General features: G+C 36.9%; 1 protein-coding gene across 10 annotated transcripts in view; it reads right to left on the bottom strand.

Moving 5' to 3' along the window:
- Window positions 1–26,509, bottom strand: part of odad2 (outer dynein arm docking complex subunit 2) — a 37,902-nt gene extending 11,393 nt beyond the window's left edge. The window contains exons 1-21 of one of the 10 annotated variants that reach the window (XM_077623863.1): window positions 26,424–26,509; window positions 25,228–25,288; window positions 22,491–22,572; window positions 22,099–22,196; window positions 20,429–20,469; window positions 19,350–19,485; window positions 17,184–17,257; window positions 16,881–17,096; window positions 16,430–16,590; window positions 15,132–15,312; window positions 14,943–15,049; window positions 14,658–14,794; window positions 13,395–13,511; window positions 9,378–9,472; window positions 8,448–8,555; window positions 7,568–7,721; window positions 4,623–4,769; window positions 4,297–4,506; window positions 3,542–3,775; window positions 3,342–3,452; window positions 2,747–2,901 (exon numbers count right to left, since the gene is read on the bottom strand). In XM_077623863.1, coding sequence (XP_077479989.1) covers window positions 2,747–2,901; window positions 3,342–3,452; window positions 3,542–3,775; window positions 4,297–4,506; window positions 4,623–4,769; window positions 7,568–7,721; window positions 8,448–8,555; window positions 9,378–9,472; window positions 13,395–13,511; window positions 14,658–14,794; window positions 14,943–15,049; window positions 15,132–15,312; window positions 16,430–16,590; window positions 16,881–17,092 — 2,129 coding nt within the window. In that variant the 5' untranslated portion in view covers window positions 17,093–17,096; window positions 17,184–17,257; window positions 19,350–19,485; ... (3 more) ...; window positions 25,228–25,288; window positions 26,424–26,509. Of the gene's footprint in view, window positions 1–2,746; window positions 2,902–3,341; window positions 3,453–3,541; window positions 3,776–4,296; window positions 4,507–4,622; window positions 4,770–7,457; window positions 7,722–8,447; window positions 8,556–9,377; window positions 9,473–13,394; window positions 13,512–14,657; window positions 14,795–14,942; window positions 15,050–15,131; window positions 15,313–16,429; window positions 16,591–16,880; window positions 17,097–17,183; window positions 17,258–17,538; window positions 17,807–18,488; window positions 18,587–19,116; window positions 19,164–19,349; window positions 22,197–22,490; window positions 22,573–25,227; window positions 25,289–26,423 lie in introns of those variants that run through there. The other 9 variants (XM_077623864.1, XM_077623861.1, XM_077623860.1 and 6 more) reach the window with 9 other exon arrangements.
- Between the last annotated feature and the right edge of the window lie 329 nt (window positions 26,510–26,838).

The following is a 26,838-nucleotide window of genomic DNA, read 5'->3' as shown; positions in this document are numbered from 1 at the left end:
GGCATGGCGGTGCTTAAGCTATTGTACAGGGCCAAGGTCATTTCGGTTTGGTCAAGGTCCATAGACGCATAACCTATTTTTGCAAGAAAAAACATGCCTAATGAACAGACAAGCTGCCAAAGCTAACTTGGGCGAAATTCGGCTTTGAGACAAGCCAAGTGTGAACAACGGACTGCAGTATATCATGTAATCACGTGCATAACAATGGACATAAAGTAGCCATGTGCGTAGTGTGTTTATTTTTGTCAAAACAATCCCAAGTGACAAAATTATGTAATATGGTGACAACTGGGAAATATTTAGGGTTAAAATTTGTTGCAATCAAAGTCCTCTGATTACCAATTAAGAGATCATATATGACTCTACTTCGAAACCTGGCAGTCCTAATTTTCCATTAGTACGGTCCTTCACTCATTTTTTGTTAACAGATTCACACGTGTCTTTAACACCTCTGTGTACAGCCTGACTGGGTCACATATTGACGCATTCATAAATCTGCATCAAATGAGGTTCCTTTGTTTCCACACATCACTGGCAGAAGAAACCTTTCCCCAAACTACATAAAATCTTGGCCCACATTGGCCGTGCTTTGGCAGGTTCGTTAAAAATCATAAGCTTATGGTAGACAATATTGTCTTAAAATAAACACTTTGATGAAACATTAATCAGACAAAATAGCTAACACATGCTTCCTCTTGTCTTAAGTGTGATTCCCCTAGACTAGTACATTATCCAGACCATGGGGAACATCAGCAATGTTAAAAAAAAAAGTGACGACCAAGGACTGTTTCCCTTGAGCATGCACTTAAAAAAAGATGAGCACCAAAATAAAGTAAAAAAATAAATTAAAAAAAGTATATATATATATATATATATATATATATATATATATATATATATATATATATATATATATATATATATATATATATATATATATATATATATATATATATATATATATATATATATATATATACATACATATATATACATACATATATACACATATACATGTATATACATATATACATATACACACATATATACATATATATACACATACATATATGTATATATATATATATATATATATATATATATATATATATATATATATATATACATACATATATATACATGTATATACATATATACATATACACATATATACACATATATACATGTCTATACATATATATACATATACACATATATACACACATATATACATATATATATATATACACATACATATATGCATATATATATATATATATATATATATATATATATATATAAAATATATATATATATATATATATATATATATTCCTTTTATGTTTGCAGTTGCAAAACAAACTAAAAAAATGACTTAATTCTAGCCTGGTTCCCATAAACAGCCTTTCCCTCTGACAGTAATGGCTTGGTCACCTGAGTTCATGAAACTCTTGTCTGACCTCAACATTTTAAGTAATTTAAATGACCCAGGCAGTTAAAAAAAAGGAAAAAAGGGGAAAAAAAGAAACCTAAAAATATTTGCTTTGCACCATGCTGACTTCCAAGTGAAGGGGTGACCTCATGACCCTTTATTCACACCCAACTCTCCGCAAAAGCTACAAAATGAGGGGTCAATTCATATTTGGTCCTGTGGCACCATCATTAAGATAACTTTGTGACAGTGTGATTTAGTGTGAGGGCAAACAGGCAGTTTGGTGTTTGTACTTATGCATGTTACTAAATGAGCTGTAGAAAGTGAAATGGGGAAGAAATTGATTTTTTTCCTGTTGCTCCTATCAATAGTAGCTACATCCTATTTTTAAAAGAAAGACCAGATGGCACAAGACAAATCTTGGCACAGTGTTCTAAACTGTGGTCAGGGGATTCAGACTTGGCAAGCCCTTTCCTAAAACATTGCTTAGCAACAAGCAATTAAAATTATTCCCATCTTCATTTTAAACTTTTGAGAACTTTTCAAAATAGCTTGAAGCATGTTGTGACTTTTTTCCCTATGTAAAGCAAGCTTTGTGCACTTGGTAGGATGCACTCAACTACACTGAGGGAAGACTTAAATTAGACTTTAAATGTAGGATATCATTCTGTCACGTATGATATATGAAGTGCAGAAAGATGTATTTAGGAGCAACTCATTTTTTTTCTATAAATTCTTCTCTCCCATTGAACTATTCTCTTGGGAAGCCGGAAAAATATATTCAGATAATGTCACTTCAAAGATTAATGGCCTTTTAGTATACAAAATTATTCATTCTTATCAAAGTTTGACTATTATATCTATATATATATCTATTCATATATTTCTGTGTGAGCCTTCACAGAAGGGTACAAGTATTGGCAAAGTAGTAATGATGTCATGCTGACCAAGGAACAAGCAATGGAACAAAAGAGTGTGCGTCAGGTCCCGGCCATTATAATAATTAATTGCACTGATTATAATTTGAATGTGCCTACTTTTGTAGCAAAACTGAGATAGTTAAAGTTTGTATCATTCTCACACAAGGCCAAATTATGTTCGGTTCATGGTGCTTACGACCAGAGAACAACACTATTCAGCAAATTACATCTTTCGGGTAAAATAGTAAAGAAATCACCATGCTTGTGGAAATAGTGACACATCTAGGCCACTATTATGAAAGCTAAATGCCATGAGATGATGACAATAACGCATGTGTATATGGAAGTGTGTACTAGTGGGAGAAAATAAGAAGACACTTTGTCTTAAGCTTACACATCCAGGTTCTCTGAGCTCAGGCAACATTTCCAAATGGCTCCAGTGGTGGCAGCCATGAGCTTTTTATTTTCTGTCTTGCCCAGAAGTGAAACCAAGGACGGTAGACCTTTGTTGTCATTCACTAAGGTGCGGGTTTGCTTGTCCTCTGCGCACTGCAATTAAACAAACATAAAAAAAAAAGGAACCTCAAAATATATTAGTGATATTTCATTGCAAAACAAAGGGATTAGGAAAATTAATAGTAAACATTTTGTATTTTATATACCGTATTTTCCGGACTATAAGTTGCACTTTTTTATTTTACTAATACTCAAGAGCCACTTTTTTTCACTCTCTCTGACCACCGACAGTTTATTATTTTAGGCTATAGTTATTTGTTATGTTGCCAAATGCCTATTTAACATGTTGTCCTCCATTTTACAATAGTTATTTTAATGTATTTTTATTCTTGGTTTCTGATAAGATTAAAAAAAAATCCCCAAAATGCGACCTATACTCCAGTGCGACCTATATATTCTCTTTCATGTCTATATTTTGACTGTTAGTCCAAAAATACGGTATGTGTGAGTTTATAAACAGATTAAATGGTTACCTTGAAGATGACATTTGCACAATGTATTCGTAGTTCATCATTGTCATTGCTGAGGTTGTGGACTAAATCTTTAATTATGCCTTCAGTTTGAATTGCATTTCTGCAGATTTCCTGTGATTTAAAAACAAAAACCAATGAAAGAGCCACAAGAAAATCGAATTCATATCAATAATTTGCAAATCTGAAGATAAATTGTTCACCTCATCAGAACAGTTCTGCAGAATTCCCACAACAGGGATGAGCATATTCATTTGGGTGGACTTGAGGAGACGTCCTAGTAGAGGAATCGCGCCAGCCTTATGGATGGCTTCTTTGTTTTTGGGACTCTTACTGCAGCTCCAGAGTGCTAAAACACCAAAGCGGGCTACCTCAACATCTTTCTCATGCTTTGGATCAACATTTGATAAATCAGGGGCACAGTCCAGCAGCTTTGTCTGAGCAAAGACAGAATATAAGAAAGACATGTAGTTTGAGCGAACATATACACGAAACAAGTGAATGTCGCAGCTGAGCCGTATTGTGTTTTACTTCTCAAAAAATCTTCTGGATACTGTTAGATCTGAACGCTACTTAGTTCCTGACCAACATTCACTCTTAATCTCTACAGAGCAGGCAAAGCTTTCCCTGTCCAGTTCAAAGGTGGTCTTGGACTATCGCATGAAATTAATCTCCCCGTTTGTGTGACCTGCACTTTAAAACATCCGATTTTGGCTCTGAGGAAAATATACAAAGGTGTACAGGCTTTAATCACAGGGTGCTCTGTCAACAAACAAAAATGCAGGTCATAGAATGTTAGGGGGTGTTCTTTTTCTGATTGGCCTTAGCACGCAATCTAGTGTTTGGGGAAGACTGGATACCGAAAGGCTACGTTAAACGGAGAAAAATCTCTATAAATCATAAATGTGGCAAACAATCACAATCATGTACAAGGACCAGTAGCTTTGTTTGTCCTTACCAGTTTACTGATGCCGTTGTACTTTCTTACAGTTCTCCTTGCCCTGCGGAAGCTTGTCAAATTAGCAATCGTCTCAGCAGCTAAGGCCTTGACGTCTTTGTTACGTGAGTCCAGGACATTAACGATGCTTCGCAATCCTCCATTGTCAACAATGGCTCGGCGGGTTTGGGCATTGTGGCTGATCTCTTTCATGATTCGCAGAGATCCAAGCTAAAAACAATTGAAGAAGTACTGACATTTATACAGGACAAACTGGAGTAAAATTGCAGGACAAAAAAACATTAAGACGAGACACTGCACCAAACACTTGACTGTCTATGACTCACTTGGAGATTGACTTCATCCAAATGTAGAATGTTAGTGAGAACCTTTAGGCCACCTGAGTCCTGGATGGCATTATGATACGTCTCATGTGTCAGGTCATAGTCCATCAAGGCGTAGAGTGTCAACAAAGTGGCTGTCTGGTCACCGGCCTGGAAAATATAATTCCATTCGGTATTTGAGAGTCACAATATGTTTCCTAACTAAGCGGCCAACTCAGCCGAATTTGACTAAAAGCTCTTGTCGCAAAGTCATTGCAGGATAACCAAAAACAATCTAGGTTTCAACAAGTGTAAAAAAAAGGCCAAAATAGTAAATGTATTGGCCTTTATGAACAAAAGGTTTAAAATGTCTGGCCTGTTTTGTTTGTTCGTTTTTACTCATGTAATTAATACTAATATAATACAACTAGTATTTTATGAGGTCCATTATGCCGACTACAATGCTCATTTCACATGCCTTAAATCTATTGGATTCCACCAACTTAATGTTGATCAGATCGACGCGGCATTGTGGTTCAAATCAGGATGAATGACGGGTGTATAAAAGCACTTACACCCTTGATTTATTTTTTTAAGGATTTCTTCCAAATATTGCATTTTTCCCCCATAGAACAAATACTAATACAGTTGTACATTATCATTACAAACTTCAAATACTGGATTTTGCGTAAACCATGTAATCATTTGACATGGATTGGCGTGCAGTCGTGTGGTTGTAAAGAAAAAAAATCTGTGGTGAAACGATCCAACAAAAATCGCATAAAATACAAAACAGACCAACAGTGTGTGGCTTCAAGAAAGTATTAAACTTCCTGCAGTACAAACATCTGTCTATAATGCAGGGCAGAATGATCTCCCTAAAATAAAACAGATATTTAACTTGGCTCTTGGTAGGTTTCAACGTCTGATGGTAATGATATTATAAAAATGAGTACTGGACAAAGCCCATAAATAACTACCCAGTGTGGTTTAAAGACAGATAGATAGCTGGGGTGTGTTGGTTCCTGCTGCATAGCTGCTTGTTGACACAGGAACACACACACACGGATACAACCTTAAAGCTCGCAAACCAAAATACAACTGAAAGTATAAAATATACAAACCCACTTAGGGTTTTGAAATTGATTTTTGCCTGACTGAATTCTCTCCTCTCTTCATTTATCGACACCTCCTGTTGCCTCTCTTTTGAATGAAGCAACTTCCTAATTTTACAGTGAGCATGACCTGTCACTACAATATACTAAAATATGAGTATACATTGAATAGACCTGTGCAGTATGTATTTTTCCTCATTACTGTTATTTGGCCAATCCACTGTGTAAATGGTTGAAGCAGGCGCAAATCCAACACTGGCTATTTTGAAAATAATATTTGAATCTTAAACATATATACACATTGTTGATTTGATGAATAAGTTGCAAGATTTGATTGGATTGGAACTTTATTTCATCCCGTTTTTGGGACATTTCCTTCGTGCTGACTTGATTTTGTATTTGCTAAATTCAGAAATTGGTACTTGGCACTATTCCAAGAAATGTTGTTTGGATGTGGATTGTTTTATGACTTGCAAATTATGCTGACTCATTTGCATCAACTATTTAGTCAAATTTACAGAATGAAAAATACTTGCAAATTAATTTGTAATACCACTCAGTTATGCATTTTTTCTAATTGCAGAGTGCGTGTGCGGTTGATTGGTCGCCGGTCTTTTGGTCGCCGGTCTTTTGATCGCGGTCTTTTGGTCGCCCGGACCCAAACAACGGGCGACCAAAAGACCGGCGACAAAACAAGGTAAAACAACACGGTCTACGCATCAATAAAAGCCAACAATGGCCATGAGCAGTTTCACTGAGCCAACGTGTGAGTGTATAAGAGTTTGTATGTACATGCGTTGTCCCTTTAAGAAGCTACGTCAGTCAGTTATTAACAAGTTCTCCAACAAAAAACAATAAAAGTCCGGGAAATTTGGAGCTTTTCTTTAGCCCAATAATTAATAGGGCATTAAGTATGACTAAATAGTAATTCAAAGTTTGTATTTAGCAAATTTGAGCAACGATTTAAATGGTAATTATCACTTACCTTCCGGGCGACCAAAAGACCGGCGACCAAAACACCCGCGACCAAAAGACCGGCGACCAATCGACCGTGTACCGCATAGTTCATAAGTGGAATGCAATTGCCAAAGTGAATAATAATTACTATCAAACTGTGTAAAGGGTGAGTTGTTTTTTTCAAAATACAAGCCTCAGACCTCGATCTCACTTGAATAAAATGCCTGCAATCTCTCTGTCCTCTGCTCCAGATAAGCAAATATTAAAATCTAATAATCACGGCTGGGCAATCTCTGAACTCAAGTATTCAGTGGGATTCTAACCCGGATTGGGTAACCTGCAGTTTTTGTCTCTTTTCCTTTCATTTCCCCTCTGACACATTAATATTCACCATATGCCCTGTCAGGCTTGTCTCAAGCGCGCTTCATTTTAAACTTGTGCGGTGTGGGCAAACACTGCGTACAGCTGGTGCCGTTAGACAGCTCTTTCCCCTCTGCCTTGACTCACACAGGCAACTGAACAGGCCTGTCTCACACACTAGGAATCCACAAGCCCAGCCAACCACTTCAATCTGAAAGAAGCATCGCCTTTAATTTTATACGTCATCCTCATTACTTCCTGATCAGCAGTTTGAATTTGACTGAGACAGATCAGATTATAGGAAAGGATGTTCATCCCTTTCCAAAATCTTGCTGGGTTCTAATACGACCTTGTGGCTAGGAACTGGAACTCCAGCATCAAAGTTCTTGCACAGATGACAGGGAAAAAAGAACAGATCATCTGTTACCTGTCAACTGTGTCTGTGTGCCTGCCCATCTTCTTTTTTTTTAATCTCCATTTGAGGTTGAAATCTATCGGAAGAAGACATGAGTGATGTGTGGTGTGACTTTCCCCTACCCTAAGGTACTTGACCAGTTTCTGTATCTGCCAGTATTCTGATGGCTGATCTGTGTTTCGTGTGCGACGCGTCGGCTGCTCCTCTTCCTCATAGCTCTCATTGCTATCGGATTCCGTCTCGCTGAAAACCTCCCCTGGATGGAGTTGAGTCTTGCTGAAAAGGAAACAAGCAGAAAATATGACATTTTGACCTCCAAAGACCACGTGCTAGGGTCAGGAACTTCCACAAAATTGAACAGAAGGAAAATGTAGAAGAAAATGATATCATGGGATTAATGGGGGCGTTTTCATGCATCTTTGGCCATAAGTCCAAGAAGACAGATGGATTTTTTTTTTAAATGGATCATGCTTTTGGAATGGACCTGTATTACATACTATATATTTTTTAATTTACCAAAGTGACGTTTACCTTCACAACTATGCATTATTCCTGGAAAGGGATAAATGTAAGTTAAGAGTTTGTCAGCAATTAGTACCTAAAGATGTATTACATTTGTTAATATGAGTTTATTTATTTTTTAGCAGTGAACACAGTGGATAAAACACCAATACAAAATCCCAAACTATGTTTGCACTTTATATGCACAAAATATTCCATCAGTCACAAGCCAGTTGTTAACTGGATGTACTTTATTATGTTCACTAAATAGTTGTGGTACAATAATTGAACTGTTAATTGCATTTTAATGAGATTGGAAGAGAAAAGGTCACCAGCGAAGGCAGCCATACTATTTCTGTCCAACGTTGGGATCTCAAATACTGTGCTTTTTGATGCCCAATTCTCAGTTTTCTGCGTTCAGTGTTCTGTTTTCTTTGAGAGAAAGACTTATGTTTGATGATCTGACTTTATTATGAAGAAAAATGAAAAAAAGATGCTCACAGTCTCAAAGAGGATAGTTGGTCGGCATAAGTGGACTCGGAGAAACGTGATATATTCTTGCTCCTAGTTCCTTTCTGGGCATCAAGTTCAGATGTTTTGTCTTCTTCACTGTAATGACATGAAAAGATTTCTTATGCTCAACTGTAAATTAAAAAGTTAAACTTAATCTTGCAAGCAATGCTGCAACCAAAGTGATCAGTACAAAAAAATCTAACATTTCCATTAAATGTTACACATTAATAACACACGATTTCGTGTTGACAAGTAAACTCAATGCAAATTTATTAGGAAATTGGAATGTTACAGTTAATTATCATTGTCCATGAATTACTATTGATGGCAACGGAGACCCTTCCAAAATGACTTTCAGTTGGCCAGACTCCTTCAGATAGTTATATTAATTTTAATTTTTGTTTTGGAAAAAAAATCTCTAAACATCTCTTGCTTAATGTATCGCAATTTTTTTATACTAATGCTTTGCTTCAAAATTTCCAGATATGGAAAATAGAGTGATTAATAATTCAAATATCAAAATAGGACATGTCCAGCCTTTGGTACGTGATCTTGGGTCAGCATTTTAATGACTGGGAATCCTTATTTTGAACCCAGTGTACCATCAAACTGTTTTAGAATCGATTTTTTTTCAAGTTGAATAGCACACAGTGTTACTTTAAAAACTATTTCCTCACTGCGGGTCATATTAGGCAGAAAGGGTTTCCATGCTGCGACTGCATTTATTAGTCCTAATGACTGTATAATCATGGGTATTTCCACTTGCCCTTAAACCGTTTTAAGAAGCTACACAGCGCACCTGGATTGAAGCATGACTTTTATCTCAAGCTCACACAATATCTTCCAAAAAGTTGATTACTGCTTTTTTGAGGACGTTCACAATTACAGCACGTGAACAGTTGAGGACAAAAATCCTACCGTTGCGAGGACACAGCACTTTTGTTAATCCTTTTCAGTGACAGTTGTGTCGTAGCGTCCACTAATTTTCTGGAACGTGGAGCCTCTTGAATATCCTTTTTAATAGAGAAAAGGGAAAATACATTTGTTGGGTATAGTTTATGAAACTTTTGATTGCTAAAACAAAATTAGGATTTGCTTTATAAACAAAAAGACAATTTGGATTTTGTCAATCATCACAATGAAGAATCAACCCTTGAATATTTTAGATGATTTAAACAAGCCTTTTTCCTCCATCATACATAAAGATACTAATGTATTATATAATGACTGAAATTATGTGTTATTGTGAAGCCTAAAGCAGTTTATTGACCTCTCGAACTAATATTAAAATGTTGGAGTACGGATAAATCAGTGTAATATTGTCTGTTTTGCATAGAAATTAACATGTTTCTATGAGAAAAATATCACAAGTTATTGTTTTAGTATGCTTTTACACCAAAAAACTGGGTTTGCCTTGGCAGAAAACAAGAGTCCGTGTGTCACAGTTTTTCCGTTATTATTTTTCAGTTAAATTTGGAGGGTCTGTATTCCCCAAAAATATATTTAAAACCACATGCATGCACGAATGCATGCCAGTAAGACACATGTGAATTGCTGAAAAGTTTTAATCACAGACACCTGCCCAGCAGAAATAGCTCAGACTGTCACCGGTTGTTAGGGTCTTAACATTTTAAAGGGCTGCGGAAAAGAATTAAGATGTATTTTAGAGAACTACGTTCACCTACGAGCTGGAGCCAAGCATGCCCAATCACTTTTCCAAAGACCTGTTTTTGCTTAAACATAAAGTGACCAGCTATTGGAAATATCCAAGTCAATCCAACTAACCACAGACTTGCATTCTGACTTTATTCAAACTAATTGACCTTCTTTAATTCCATTATATGTGTAATGGACAAAGTCCATATGCTCTCACAGAAGGGAACATTCAAATTTCTTTGACATGCCTCAATAAAAAGGACCATTACCAGTGACTTACTGCAAGTAAAACAACAGTAGAAGTCCAGAGGCGTAAGTTAAATGAAGCAGTACTGACGCCTGCAACAGTGAATCTATACATTGTTAGCAGGTGAAATGTAGTTGTTGACATTTTTTTTCTACAGATTTTTTTTCTTGTAGTATTCAAAGGCTACTTCACTGATGCAAAATCAGCATGGTTGTAAATCACAGGCCTCTGACTGCCTTTAAACAGAAAACAACTGTGAGTCTTTCCTACCACAGATTCCAGCATGCAACAGTTGGTATTAATTTTGAGATTTTTTTTTGGGGGTTGCAAATACGCAGCATGCCCAATTTCCAATCTTGCTGAGATGTCAAAATGAATCCAAAACACTAAATGTAGAGGGAAAATCTGTTTCCTACTTCAGGGCTCCATGTCATTTATAATATTTGTCTGTCTGTTACTGTCTGCTTATTCATCTTTATTCACAAACTTTGCCAACGATAAAACATTAATGGTTTAGTGCAAATCTGAGCTAAAGGGAAAATGGAGGAATTTAATTTCTTTAGTTGCACTATTTTTTTTAAATGAAAACATGAAACATGGACACATCATGATAGAAATATTTGGATTATACTTTAACCAATAGCTGTAAAGCCAAACCAACTTATTTTCCTGCTCAGAGCTCGAACATCATTTTACTCTGAAAATTGTATTTAACATTTTCCCAAGCTTGTTAAATGTCAAAAGATTGCAAATATGTAGGACTATTCGATTTTGCACTGAATTGATGGATTTTTATTTTAGAAATGTTAAAATAAAAATATTTGCTCATTCAGTTATAACGTCATTCACCATAATGATTATGTTTGTTGTTGTTTCGTTACATTTTACATGCGTACAATTGCAAAGAACATACAAACATATAATAGAAAGTGTAACACTACAATCCTAGTAAGATTAGAAATGTTCATTTTGATAAAGTAACGTTATGGGCCAGATTATACTTTACTGGTCATAACAGTATAATACTTAATATTCTATCATTTATATAATTTCAATTATCTTAGATAAGGGGCAACAAGTGCACAGTGTAGATGTAAATGACAAAAAAAGAGTCAAAAAATTAGCCAAACTCCTAAATATTATTTCCATGTACTTTGATAAAAAACAGACTTTCACTCTGCTGGAAATGGTGCAAACACACTGAAAAACTTGCGATGATGACACATTTTCCAATAAAAATTAGAATAAGAAAAATGAGGTGAGAAAAAATCCTCAAATTATTAACAGATTTTTGAGTTAAGATGGTGTTGAATACCGAGGCAATTTGTTATATCATCAAATTACTATAGCAGGAAGCAGTACTCCTGAATAAATCATGCCGATTTTTATGTCTGGAAGCGTGCCCTATTGTGTGCGTGTGCGCGTGGTTGTGCAGTGTGTGAAGCTGTTTGATGTTGGATCAAATGTACTTCAACATACTGACAAGTAGACACTAGCTCACCAGCATAGAGCAGCACAGACACTGATTACACAATGTGCACTGTTTATACTGTACATGTGAGTCACACAGAATCAGTTCTACAGAGAAGGCCCTTGTCAATGGACCATGTTTGCTTTAAGAGACAAAAGTCAAGAAAATGGGTCATTCTTTTCCTACAGTGTCAACAAAAACCATCTATGTCTGATTTTATATACAGTGGTACCTCGAGATACGAGCTTAATGCGTTCCGGGACTGAGTTCGTATGCTGATTTTTCTCGTTTTTTTCTTTTTGCACGGCAACGCGCTCGTAACATAACATAAACAAATTTAAATGAACTTGGATTACGATGCACACACTCAAAAATAAATGTAATCTAACCTTACACTAAACTGTATTCTAATTTTGTTTTAAATGTTGATACCTCTATTTACCCCGCCTCCACCCTGACTTTTAGATGTAACCTATCGAGGGTTGTTTGCTTTTATCTTCCCTTCAAAATATTCCCAAAATGATGCACACAAATGTCCTTACAATAGGATAACGCACGACCACTTGCCAACGAGAAGTAGTATATACACCATTCGCACTGACCAACGGGAAAAAAAACACGGAAAAAATGCAACGCTCCGCCCAGTGCTCGCAGAGATATTACACGAGGGAGTTGTGACCAGAAAGACAGTGCCCATGATGTTCTTATGAGCAGCCTCTCGCGTCCGCTGTTTGCTCGTAAATCAAAATTTGTCTCATATCTCAAGATAAATATTTGCTAAATTTTTTACTCGTATCTCAAATTACTCGTATGTCGAGGTACCAATGTATATTAAAAAAAAATGGTACTGCACATTATTGGTGGCTGCTTCACCATGACAACACACTTGCTGTTAATGCACTTAAAATGCGACTGTTTCTGGCTGATGGTAACACTGCCATGCCGAAGCAACATCACTAAGCTAGAGGAAAACTGCAAGAGAAAAGGGATGGATTTTTGGTACACGGTCGATTGGTCACCGGTCTTTTGGTCGCCTGGAATTGAAAATTACCATTTAAATCGTTGCTCAAATTCCCTAAATACAAAGTGTGAATTACTATTTAGTCATACTTAATGCCCTAGTAATTATTAGGCTAAAGAAAAGCTCAAAATTTCCCATACTTTTATTGTTTTTTGTTGGAGAACTTGTTAAGACCCTGACTGACGTAGCTTCTTAAAGGGACAACTCATGTACATACAAACTCTTATACACTCACACGTCGGCTCAGTGAAACTGCTCATGGCCATTGTTGGCTTTTATTGATGCGTAGACCGTGTTGTTTTACCTTGTTTTGTCACCGGTCTTTTGGTCGTCGGTCTTTTGGTCGCCGGTCTTTTGGTCGCCGGTCTTTTGGTCGCCCGTTGTCGTGGTCCGGGCGACCAAAAGACCGCGACCAAAAGACCAGCGACCAATTGACCGCACATGGGATTTTTTTCTGGGGGGGGGTCCTAAATTGATCCTTATTCCTCTGTATTTGACCATGGAAAACCAGATATTCTAACAGGTGTGTGTCGTCCGTACCTGTACGTTCATACAATCGGCAAACTGTTGAGATTTGCTCTTCAGGAGAGCAACCAGGTTCTTGAAAATTTCACTGGTTTGCTGATAGGAATCATCGTCCCTTTCGTTTGTGACACCCTGTGTGAGCACATAGTGGAAAAAAAACACTTTTGTTAATACTAAAAACCCACAATCCTAATCCAACCCACATGCCAGTTGTGGAGTAGCGCGGGGGCCAAGAACGCTTAGAGAATCTGCAGGCAGCCTCCGAAGGGAAGTGTAAAGCCATGTTAACCGCTAAATTAGGTTTAAGACACTACCGAATTTTGAGGTTTCATTTGCATCAATGTCACCCGTTTGGTGCCAGCCTGGAGTTTCTACACCCCAACCCCTCTACTTTGACTGAAATATTTCCAGGTGTAGAAACAGAGACAGGAAACCTCTGGCTTGTCAGCAGAGTCACAGAGAGAAAGTCAACGCTGCAGCGAGCGTGCAAATTAACTTTTGAAAATGATTGAAAACAGATTTGAAGGGAGTCAACGTTCGGTGTGTGGAAGGCTTTCAGGTTCCTGATAGTACTTTTAAATTGTCAAGTCATCATTATAACATGAGCCCACATTGTCTAATGCGCGACTAGTGTCAAACATAAAAAAGCAGATGATTTTTTAATTTTATTTTTCCAAAACAAACCATCAGCGTAACTCTATCGTCCTCTGAATTAATTTTGTAGAGTCAAATTCATTGTATCGAGGATTTTAAGGCTTTTTATTCATAGAATATATATATATATATATATATATATATATATACACACACATCTATACATATAGATATATATATACATATAGATATATATACACATATACATATATATGCACACATATATACATATATACACATATATACGCACATATATATATATGTGTATATATAATATATATATATAATATATATATATATACATACGCACACATATATATGCACATATACATATATATGCACATATATACATATATATATACACACATATACGCACATATATATATATGTGTATATATATTGTATGTGTATTATATATATATATATATAGAATATATAATATATATAATATATATACATACACATACACACATACATATACACTATAAACATATATATTTTTCTTATGAAATATATTTTCTTAATACATATTTATATATATTAAGAAAGTCGATTCTTTATCATATTTAGTAAGATGTACCTAGATTTAATTCTAGCACATTTTGAAAATGATACTAGTCTTACCATGTTGAGAAAAACTCCCGCACTGCTGCAGGTGACGTGGAGCGTCTCTGTGTCATAAGTCTCAATCACAAGGTAACACATCTCACCTTGTAACTGTCTCCAAAGAGGGGCACGACATCTATTTCGATATTCATATTCTGAGAGGTGAGACACAAAGGTTACATGTCAAAGTTGCATGCACAAGAAACTGAAAAAAAAAACTTCACAGATATAATGAGACATGTTATATTTGGCATTTCTGTTAAGAGCAATTGAGTCCAAGTGAAATATGAATGTAATTCAAACCTGATGTGTATTGAACTGACTTTAACACCATATTGTCTCCTGTTCCGCAGAAATTCTGTAAATATTCAACTTCATTGTCAACATAGGCAGGATTGAGGCGGAACTTTCTGAAAAAGGCAAATTAAAAACGTTTCCATTTCCATCATTTGGCTAAACTTGACAAAAACAACGAAAAGAGGGTTTACACACTCTGATACTTCTTTGAGGAGCTTGAAAAGAACCTGCTTGTCAAAATCTAGTAGAACGCGAAGTAGCTGCATCTTGAGGTCTGGAATACGGTCGCTTTGAGATTTATCTTTGTCACATTTTGCAGCCTTTTTCATATTGGCATAACTGGGACCAAGAATCTTTGTGACAGGAGTTCTATTTTCTGAACATAAAGTAGAAATGAAATGCAGAATGCAGGTTACTCCTTCTGTCCTTCTTGCAAGAATTGTAATAAGCACCAAAACTCTATACCTTCAACGATGTATACTTATGCTTCCAATCTTTTTTTTCCATTCATTTATTTTCTGGACCGCTTATCCTTACAAGGATTGAGTGGGGTGCTGGAGCCTATCTCATCCATGTGCGGTCGATTGGTCGCCGGTCTTTTGGTCACCGTCTTTTGGTCGCCGGCTTTTGGTCGCCGGCGTTTGGCCGCCGGTCTTTTGGTCGCCGGTGTTTTGGTCGCCCGGACCGCGACAACGGGCGACCAAAAGACCGGCGACAAAACAAGGTAAAACAACACGGTCTACGCATCAATAAAATCCAACAATGGCCATGAGCAGTTTCACTGAGCCGACGTGTGAGTGTATAAGAGTTTGTATGTACATGCATTGTCCCTTTAAGAAGCTACGTCAATCAGGGTCTTAACAAGTTCTCCAACAAAAAACAATAAAAGTCCGCAAAATATGGAGCTTTTCTTTAGCCTAATAATTACTAGGGCATTAAGTATGACTAAATAGTAATTCGCAGTTTGTATTTAGGTAATTTGAGCAACGATTTAAATGGTAATTATCAATAACCTTCCGGTTGACCAAAAGACCGGCGACCAATCGACCGTGTACCTATCTCAGCTAAGGCAGGCCAGGCAGGAGACATCCGAACAGGTGGCCAGACAATCCCAGGGCAGACAGACAACCATTAATGCTCACACTCATACCTAGGGGCAATTTAGAGTGGTCAACCACCCTACCCTGCACCTGGAGAAAACCCACACAAGACCATGGAGAACATGCAAATTCCACACGATGAGGACTGACCTGGGATTGAACCCACGACCCCAGAACGGGCCACCCATGCTCTCAATCCATCCGTTTAATTTTTTTCAAAGCTCAAATAATCTATAAACATGACCTTAAGTAAATATTCCGTTAAGATTGATGAAAAAACAATAACATGATTTTAGATGATGAATAAAATCCATGGTCAAGATCTATGTTGGTAGCCCAAATGTTTTGTGTACTAATCCAATTTAAACCTCAACAGATTGTGGAAGCACTTACCTTCAACACATGCCTGAACTTCATGTAATTTCTTCCCATTTTCCAGATTTACTATATTTGATAGCTGGTTGAAGTTACGGACAGAAATAGTTGGGGGAGAGAGCACTAATGTAGGTTTTCCGTTTTCATCTTTTTCATTGGACTCCACTTCGCCTGAGCCTCTGATGAGACAGAAAAAGTATTTTTCATTTTTTTAGTCATCTTATATAACCACTAGCTTCACATTTTAAATCCAATAGAGAATCACACTCGCTGTGGGTGCAGGTTTTTGGTGCAACCGATCCAGAACAGACCCTTTAACCCAGGGGTAGTGTAAAGGTGTCCTCATTATGGGTTGGAATAAAAACCTGCACCCACTTTGTGGAATACTTTGCCCACCCCTGACATACACAAACATACAGCAATAGCTGATCTATAGAGGCACATTTCAAAGGCTCAAAATCAGACTGACTTGATTGTATAATCTTCTTCAAATTCGGATGCTTCTAAAGACGTTTTCCACTCCAGGGGTTCCTCAAACAAGTGCTCAGCCTCCTGACCGTGCAGGGAACTAAAGTCCTCTACAAAGGCCGATAATTCTTTCAGCACCAGACTATTTATTGGCGTGGAATCTAGTTTGCCCGATGAGGACCACTTCGCTGCTCTTGTCAGTGTCAACCCCATTATCCTGTGGAATATATTTTAAAATAAACAAATGCATCAATGAGAAGGAAAAAATATATTTTGATGTGCATATACGGCAGCGGACACTTACCTTAAATGTCTTGTCTATATGATAATGAAACAAACCATCATCCAAACATTTCCCAAGTGTAGGGACCCTCGTTGCTAGGATACAGGTAAATAAAGAGAAAAAGGGAGGATAATTACATCATACGTTGCATGATACTTAATGGAGAATCTATCGATTGGCACCGTAGATTTAATTAAAAGCACGTGAATGAGCCCAAGAGCAAACTTTTCAATGGCGAACAGCACAAACATTTCGAAAGATATCGACGTATAGCTTTCGTATAGCTAAAACGAAGACGTGCAAAGTTATGCATTTATTATCTAGCATGCATTAAGTTATAGGAACACGGACGATGCTAAAAACAAACATTGCTTACTTTGAGACAAACACGTTCACATTGACTCAAGCACTTCTTCCTGTTACCGTTCAGTCACCATAGACGCAGGTGACGGATTTACCGTAAGGTTGAGTAAAGGTACGCAACTGGAGTCCGGATTTAACATGATCATGGACTGACTTCATCTGACGTCATAAAGAAGCGTTATTCCATTACATGTGTAGTGTGGATGATGGCTGTTTAGTGTTCACAATTATCCTATGCCTGTTGTGTATCTATTCTAGTATGCTGCATTATGTACCCTATGTACAACTTTCGTTATTATCAATTATTATTATTATTATTACTAGAATTAGTATTATTGTTATTATTATTATTAGTAGTAGTAGTATTGTTAATATTATTATTAATGATAATATAATAGTAATAATGATGATGATGATTATATGGATGATGATGATGATGATATGAATGATGATGATATGGATGATGATGATGATATGGATGATGATGATGATGATATGGATGATGATGATGATATGGATGATGATGATATGGAGGATGATGATGATATGGATGATGATGGTATGGATGATGATGATGATATGGATGATGATGATGATGATGATATGGATGATGATGATGATATGAATGATGATGATAGGGATGATGATGATATGGATGAGCATGATGATGATATAGAGGATGATGGTATGGATGATGATGATGATATGGATGATGATGATATGGATGATGATGATGGTATGGATGATGATGATATGGATGATGATGATGATGATGATATGGATGATGATGATGATATGGATGACGATGATGATGAAATGGATGATGATGATGACGATATGGATGATGATGATGACGATATGGAGGATGATGATATGGATGATGTTTTTTTATTTAAATCATTTTTTGTCAACAAATAAAACATGAATCCCAAATGGTCCTTTTAGCTTGAGTATCATCCATACATTTTCTTTACATGTCCTCTTTGTGGTCATGGTTGAGCTATCCCAGCTGAATTTTGCCAATTTGCAATTTTCACCCAAAGCACGTGGCTGGACATACGGCATATAAACAAACATCTTCACATACATATTCATATTCAAACAGACACAGATGGAACATTTGCATACAACTTTGAGCTTTCTATACTTGCATCATGCAATTAAAAAAAAAGTTTAGGGCCCTATTTATGAGTAAGATGAACATGGGTTGCACCGCAGGTTGATTGAGAGAAAATTTAGGATATGTGCTGTTTTGGAAAATCACAGGAAAAGTTTGGGAAAAGCTTGACAAAAAGTGATTAATTAGCAAGTGATTAAGGCCCGACTGGTGTTTGTTAAAGAATTAAACGCTTCCCCTCCTTTGATCTTTTACAAACTCAAACAAATTTATCCATTCATTTGAAGCACCTTGGATGTTTTGTAACTTCCAACTTAATTCAACATAATAAACAAAACTGTTCTGTGATGTTTATATGTTCAGTCCTTGATTAAACAGCACACAAAGGATGCTAACATCCCTACTAGGGAATATCATGATTGCATCCACTTATAAACTTCCACAACAGGCTATTAACACTAAGAATAAACATACCCATAGGCGAAAAAGGATGTGCACTCGTATGTGCATTTTATCTTTCTCTGTTAGGATGTAAAGAACATGTTGCTATTTGTTAAAATGCAGCCTAAAAACTCCAAACATTTTATTCTGGTTAAAACTTAGGTTTTTTTTTAAATGGAGATAACTTCATTTTAGGGGAAATATCTGGTTCATTACTTAATTAAATAGTAGTTAAATATCATTTGAAACAGTAGTTTATCAATTACCTTGTTGCAGCATTCTGGAATCACACAATTTCTTTTCAGCAGTGGCGGTCCGAGCATTTTCTTGTAGTGCCTTCAACGAATCAATCCAACCCTCAAAAACTATTTTATGGCTATAAAACCTCTACTGCAGCTACAGCTGTGACACATAAAAAATCATCAATAATAACCTCATACAATTGAAATATTATTTAGGAATATAGCCATATTTTACTCACCAAAAATCATTTTTAACTGTACACAATATCCATCCTCCTTTCTTTCCTCCTTTTCTATCGCCATTGAAGCTAATACTGAAAGTCGAGCCTGTCCTGTCGTATTTCTGGCATAGTCCGTCTTGAAAATGGCTTTAAATCAACACAACAATATATTTGCTTGTGCAGCTCTTTCCAAATACAGTTTGGTAGCTCTGGCTAATCACTAGCCAATCATAGTTGGTGAAAGCGAAGACGTATCCCTACGACTGCGAGAAGGCAATGACGTATCCCTACGCCTGCGAGAAGGCCTGGTGTCACCAAATCTAATTCTGATTGGTTAAAGCAACAGTCTTATCGACGCTTGTTTAATGTAGCAGAGCCTGCAGAACTGATTGTGAAGGCCTTGAGGCAGATTTCTGATCCTGGCAACAAATAATAGCTGAAATGTGATTGGTTAAATGCTTCAATATGAAAACACACATCTGTAAGCAGTGCAACCAGGGGAAAAGCAATGAAAGGAAGCTAACAGATGATTTGGAATTATTTAATAAGTATTCATGGACAAAATATAATTAACATTAGTCTGATTCAGATATTTCTTAGGCCAGCAGAGAAGGCTTTGAAGGCCCTGACGGCCCGCCACTGCTTTTCAGTACATTAATTCAAATATGTTATCTAAAATTGTAAATATACCTCATCATCATAGTCAATACAAAGACTATATTTAATTAAAGCAACATCTATAGTCAATGATTGTAGATAAAAACATGATAGTGCTAAATTTATATATCTTTTTTGCCGGAATAAACTAGCCTGAGGCTGGCACGGGTATGAACCAGCAATTGTGGCTTTCAAATCCAGTGTAGTGTATGTATTTCAAATTACCATCATTTACTGCCAGCACTTTCTTTGGAGTGGATGGATGCCTGTCAAATATAGAACACAGACAAGATTTATGACTAGGGAGCCATCGTAGAAAACCAATGACAGTCTCTTATATAAGACATGAAACGCACAGTTGCCTTTTTACATGGACGCACTTCTGCTGATCTTGCATATGCACAAGTTTCCTATTTTTACAAATGAAAAAAAAATGATGTAGCTACAAATTTCCAGGTCATACTGAAATAGAGGAGTCACATTTAGACAAGAAGGCTAATAATATCCTTACCCACACCCACTTTTAACTCTCAGTCAAACATATATGTCAAGATTTTACATGCGCAATAGAAATATGTAACAGACAGCAGTGCAAAAAAACATTGTTTTGCAATCATAGACCTGATAGATGATTGTCTCTCAAAATATCTACATTCTCTCCTCATATATTATGCATACCCCTTTCTCTGTGCACATTTAATTCTTCCATGACAATTACAATCAATGTTCCCTCTAATTTTTTGTTTGTCTGGGCAGAAAGACAACCTCCCTGAGCACACTGAGTACCGGTGTGAGCAACATCATCATTGCTGGCTATGGGCACACACCAGTATCACACCTGCTATAAGCAGGTGTATGTCTACTACCCGTAAATGATTTAGTAATCATAACATGTAATGATTAATATCTATGAATGGGTGGCCCGGCGGATGAGTGGTTCGCGCGTCGGCCTCACAGCTAAAAAAAATAAAAAAATGGGATTTTATTTTGTGCGCTCCATATGATTTGCTGTGCGCAGAGAAGACGAGAGTAGTGCGCAATTGCGCACGCGCGCAGCTTAGAGGGAACATTGATTACAATGGATGTATTTGTTTGGTCCAACGGTTATTTTAAAACCTGATACGCGGTCATAATGCATACATTTGGTGAGCATCAGTTTGTGAGATATATGTGAACAAATGTGGTGACTCATAACTAACGCCTTCTTTATTCAAGCCCCCCAAAATCTGCTCTAGAGTGGATTCAGATTATTTTATTTTGAATGCCATTTTTTCTTCTCTCGAATACTCCTTCCTAATGTTGTTCGTATAGAAAAAAAACACATTTATCTAACAGATAAGGCCTCTTAAAAAAAAGCAAAATGTACTCAAAATGTGTTACCAAATGCATTACATCGCCTCAGCTCCCACTCCTCGTCACTTTAAGATAACAGCTGGTTCTACTTTTTTAAACATCTAGCACCTTTAAGAAAATCTATCTTTTCCCCATGTTGCTTTCACCTCCTTGCTCATCTGTCTCCTTTGTTTCATCTCCAACAGTGTACAATTATTTGAGAGACTTTCCACGTTTTGCAGTGACTCACTCGGTGAAACCGAGGGACCTGTAACAGAATTTGACTTTTACATTTTAACCTCTCTCCGGGAAGACCGCAGGGATTCTTTGTTCTTCACTCCCTTGTCATGGGATGATGATGAGAAAGGAGTGGACAACCCAAGAAACAGAGTGTAGACTAGTGGGCTTGCGTTAAGGATTGAAGGGAAAAAAGCGAACAAACACATGGGGGCACATAATGGACTAAGCGGAAGGTTGTCAGGGTGGTTGTGATTGGCTCCTGCAAGCAGAGTTAGAATTGGTTTGGTGCTGATCCTGTTATTTGAGGAGGCACTGTTTCTAACCTTTTTCCACTCTGACATCTTTGCTACCATTCCCGTAAAATAGAACTCCAGAGGAACACCCTTTCTTGGAAATGATGACACACCCTTGTGAAAGGTACCTAGGACAGATATAATTGCAAAGCGAAAAATATTATTAGTATAAAATTCACTGCTCACCACATTTGTTTGAACGCTAAAGCGGTCTTTAAGTGTTTATTTTCTTTACATTATAAAAAATTAACTGTGCCAGTGATTATGTTAAGTCATGAGTTTTCTTTAATTTTATAATCCATATGCTGAATTAGACCAGATGTGCCAATTATTTCTTATTCATAAATATTGTTCACTCTGGCTGCTGTATTGAACAGGTACCAAAAAAAGCATGTATGTCTATTATCTTAGCTACTGCTTACCTGTGTTGAGTGTGGCCGATGTTACATTTGCCACACAGTGGGTGCACCCGCAATCAGTGTCATTTTCTTGTTATATTTTCCACTGTTAACATAGTTGTAAAAAAAACAGCAATTTTAATTTTTCGATTCTTTCAGCAACCAGCTTTCACATAATGGTCATTTAAAGGTCAAAATGAATTTAAAAAAAGGTGGTTGGTGGGCTCATAGGCTAAACAGGGGTGTCAGACTCGGGTTGGTTCGCGGGCCGCTTTAACGTCAACTTGATTTCACGTGGGCCTGACCATTTTAGATATATTTAGATTTTTTTTAAATAAATGGATTAAAAGAACTGGATTAAAAGCCCTGAATATTCAGTTTTTTATAGATCTAAAACAATGTTTATTTTAGCATTTTTATATATATTTTTCGATTTTACAAAATGATTTTTGAACTAAAAACAGGAAATGTACATATATACTCTTCATTTGAATTTGATCCTAAAACAGAAAGTCTTCACTCATGATTTACTTTCCCGGACCACAAAAAATGATGCGGCGGGCCAGATTCGTCCCCCGGGCCGCCACTTTGACACATGTGGGCTAGAAGAAAAGCCCAAAATGACGAAACAGTAGCATTCCCAACAGAAAATGACATCTGCCGGATAATATCCTTCATTGAGATGCATTAATTTGAAGAAATCTTTTCTCAGTGGGCTTTTTTCAATGAGTTAGAGCAGCAACTGTGCTGTTCCAAGGCTAACTGTGTAGTCAAATTATATTGGCCGGCAGACTAATCAGTCTGTCTGCAGCCTGCGTGTGAGATCCGCCGTGCAGACAGAGGGTTTTGATCCAACTTCAAGGCAGGGTGTTCCCAGAGGACGGCGAGTGTTGACACTGTGCCAGACATCCAAGCAGACTTGGGACCTGTGGGCATTTCCCTCTCCTCAGATGGATTCAGTTTGGAGATGATCTTTTCTCTTGGGCCCCTGTCTGGCTGTAAACCATCATCACTCATTAGGATCTGTTGTTTGCAGTCCAATTCAGATTGCTCTCTGTATCGTCATAGCCCCCCCAATACACTCCAACCCATCAACACCTGTTAACATATTGTATGAAGCAAAGTTTCAGATGAGAACTTAGGTTGGACCATTTTCTCTAGAAAAACCTCAGCACTTGTCAGAAGCATATCTATTCACAATTTCTTTATGACCTTGTACTGCATTTCCTCAAAAAAATCACTTCTATATCCCAAAATAATCACCCTTGAGTGTTAAACTAACTGTTATTAGTTGGCAAAGGTGAACCACTTTATAGTTTGTTTGCCTAGAGCCCCACCACATGGTTTCTTTCTCATGAGTCACAACCACATTGACAGTTTAATGTGTTGTGTGGACATTTTTGCAGATATGTCTTCTATCCAACGTGCCTGATCTGGGCCCGACTTGTGATTGGTCATAGCACTGCCATCCTAATGTCACCTTTGGCTTGCTAAATTACATCACCTTGCCATCAAGCCATTTCTTGATCATCACAAACTGAGTCTTGGGACCCAAATGAAACCTTTTTAATCATAATTTAGCTTGCTTTATTCTGTGAATCGCATGGGGTCCCATCTCGGACCCCAGGTGGGAAATCCAGGCTATCAAGGCTTAAATAGTGCTTGATTAGAAACATAAACAGCCACAGAAGGTTTTACACACGAGCAGCCACCTGGTGTTCCATCTCATATCTAAACATGGCCCCACCTTAACTACATTTTTTAAAAAAGGGGAGGGGGGTGTACTGACTGACTGACAGTGTGTCAAAACATTGTTTATGAGATATGTAGGTTCATGGGCCCGATCATAGGGGAGGCCAGGTCTAACGAATACATCTGCAACTGTCATGGTCAAGTTGTAGCCCCTGTCAGCCCCCCTATGGCGATGATTCAAATTTTCTACAAGCCCCTCCAACTGATGTGTCAAGATGTTTCCCTGAACATGCCAAAAACAAAGTGACAACAGCATGTACGCTAAAAAGGCTCTCTGCCAAGATAAATACCATATTCATTACTACATTAATTTGATTAATAAAAGGAGTCTGCTATTATTTTTATTGATTAAAATGCTTTAAATCACTTGAGAAACCTCTGAAACCCCTGATACACTATATCTGATTTATACATATTTCAAAAATTCACTTCTCCATTAAAAAGAATAAAGTACTGAGTATAAACCTACATATTGCAAAAAATTAATTATCATAGCAATATAGTGAGGTAGTGGTTAAAATGATGGTAAAAATAAATGTAATCAGGTCAATTCTATGAAAAATTCATAGCAGAAAATTGTATAATATTTGATGATTCTAAGTTGTATTATAGTTATCCACGGATTAAATCAAAACTGTTGCATATTTTCCATACAAGATGTTGTTAACAGAAGGTCACACACTTGAAAATGAAAAATAATTGAATTTTAGTTCTTCGATCTTGGCTACCATTGACTTCTCTAACTCTGTAAAGAAAATGGCTACTCGGTTGTCCTTAGGCGCAACACTCTATTCCTTGTGGTATAGCTGCTACCACATGGAGGTTACTTTAGTGGACTAAATATTAGTGACCAGCGACCTGGGCCTCCTTGTAATCCACTTATTGTCATTAGACACTGGGTCAACAGGGACATTGCTGCTGGACTATTATAGCCTTGTTGGACATACAACTACATTCCATTTGTATGGCGTAGAGCTCAATGATGGAGAAACAATGTTTTGGTACTTACATTCGCATGTGTTGGATTTGAAGTTGCACAAAGATGTTCCAATGGAAGCCCTGATGGAAACCTATCAGAGTGAAAGCTTTTCAAAACCACTGAGAAGAAACATTTTTCTATCGTCTGCGGTGAATGCATATACTGATCTGAAGCCCATGAGACCAAGTTTCCGACCTCCAAAGGAAAGCAAATTTAATAACATTTTAGAGTGTGTGTATTAATTAAAATGAATTTGACAGAGGTTAAAGGTTTTGATTGGTTGAGATAATTGCCTAATGCTCCCTTTTGTAATTGTAATCAATGTTGGATTTTATCCCCTAAATACACTGCAATTTAAGACAGAGACATGTTTTTTTATTCTCTTTTAAAGGAAAGTCATGTTTTGTAATTAATATACTACAATACTGTAGTGTTTTACCTGAAAAACTTTGCCACTGAGCCTTTTTTTCGACCAATCCTATTCTTGTCTTTTATCACTCCTTAAACAATAGATTTAGTTGTTGCAAAAATAGCATAGGTGCCCCCGGATTACGAGACCCTCTGCAGTTTGAGACGGGTAACATAAAACTCCAGCATCTGCAACTAAGGTTTAACTTTACTTAACATAAATCTTCAAATACAGAAGGCATTATGTTGGACTATTTGAGTCTTTGGAATGAAAGAGAAATGGGCAGACGTTGCTCTTTGATTGGATGAGCATTGCTATCCATGTCTGAGCTGGAGAATCTATTCCTGAGCTTCACGCACACGCTTGCTTACACTTTAAGGAGTAACACATTGAAAAAGAAAGAAGAACATTTGTCTCAGAAGCAAGTTATTTCAGAGAGTAATGGTCCTCATTTGTTTTATGGTTTGCATAGACAACTTCAAATGAATGAGCCTCTAATTGCATTAAAATATTAATATATACATATATGTTGGAGTAAGATGTATTTGCTCTATTGGTACATGACAGAATCAAAACAATATCTCCTGCCGTCGACAATTGTCTTTTAAAATGGAAAAATATAATCTTATTTGTTGGGATATGTGTTAGAACTAATTCAACAAAATGTTTCTTTAATGTTTTGAAATATTAAGACAAGTGCCACATATGAACGAATTAAATCCTAAAGAAGATAATTGCTATCCTAATTGGGAACACAGTATAAATGAAAAGCAAAGCAAGAATATGAAATGAAGTATAAATAATTCAGTGTTTTTACCTTCTCCTGACCTTCTCTTCAACTTCCTCCTCACTGAGTTCATCAGTTACCCCCCTTCACAATCCACACAGCCATCAAAGTAAGCACTGTGAAAAGGGGAAATGTGAAGGTTAGACAACCCGAGTTGGTCTAGTGACAAGTGCGGGGATTTTCTTCTTTGGGGGGACTCATCAGACAGGGGTCTGCTTTATACCCTGGTGGGCATTTTAGTAGACTATAAATCTGCTCCTTGCATCTATTAAGTCAAGGATTTCACCCCCAAAAAGAAAAACAACATCAACAAAAAGTCCTAAACTAAAATTCAGTTTAAAAATAGATTGAGATGAATGACAAGATAATTTGAGAGGATAAATATTTATTGTATTTTCTAGATTGAATGCAGATGGACGCCAGGCGAGTGACGGGAATATAATGT

The sequence above is a fragment of the Stigmatopora argus genome, chromosome 17 (genome assembly GCF_051989625.1).
Source record: "Stigmatopora argus isolate UIUO_Sarg chromosome 17, RoL_Sarg_1.0, whole genome shotgun sequence".
NCBI lineage: Eukaryota > Metazoa > Chordata > Actinopteri > Syngnathiformes > Syngnathidae > Stigmatopora > Stigmatopora argus.
The sequence above is the reverse complement of the archived record's forward strand: the minus strand, read 5'-3'. Positions and strand labels throughout refer to the sequence as shown.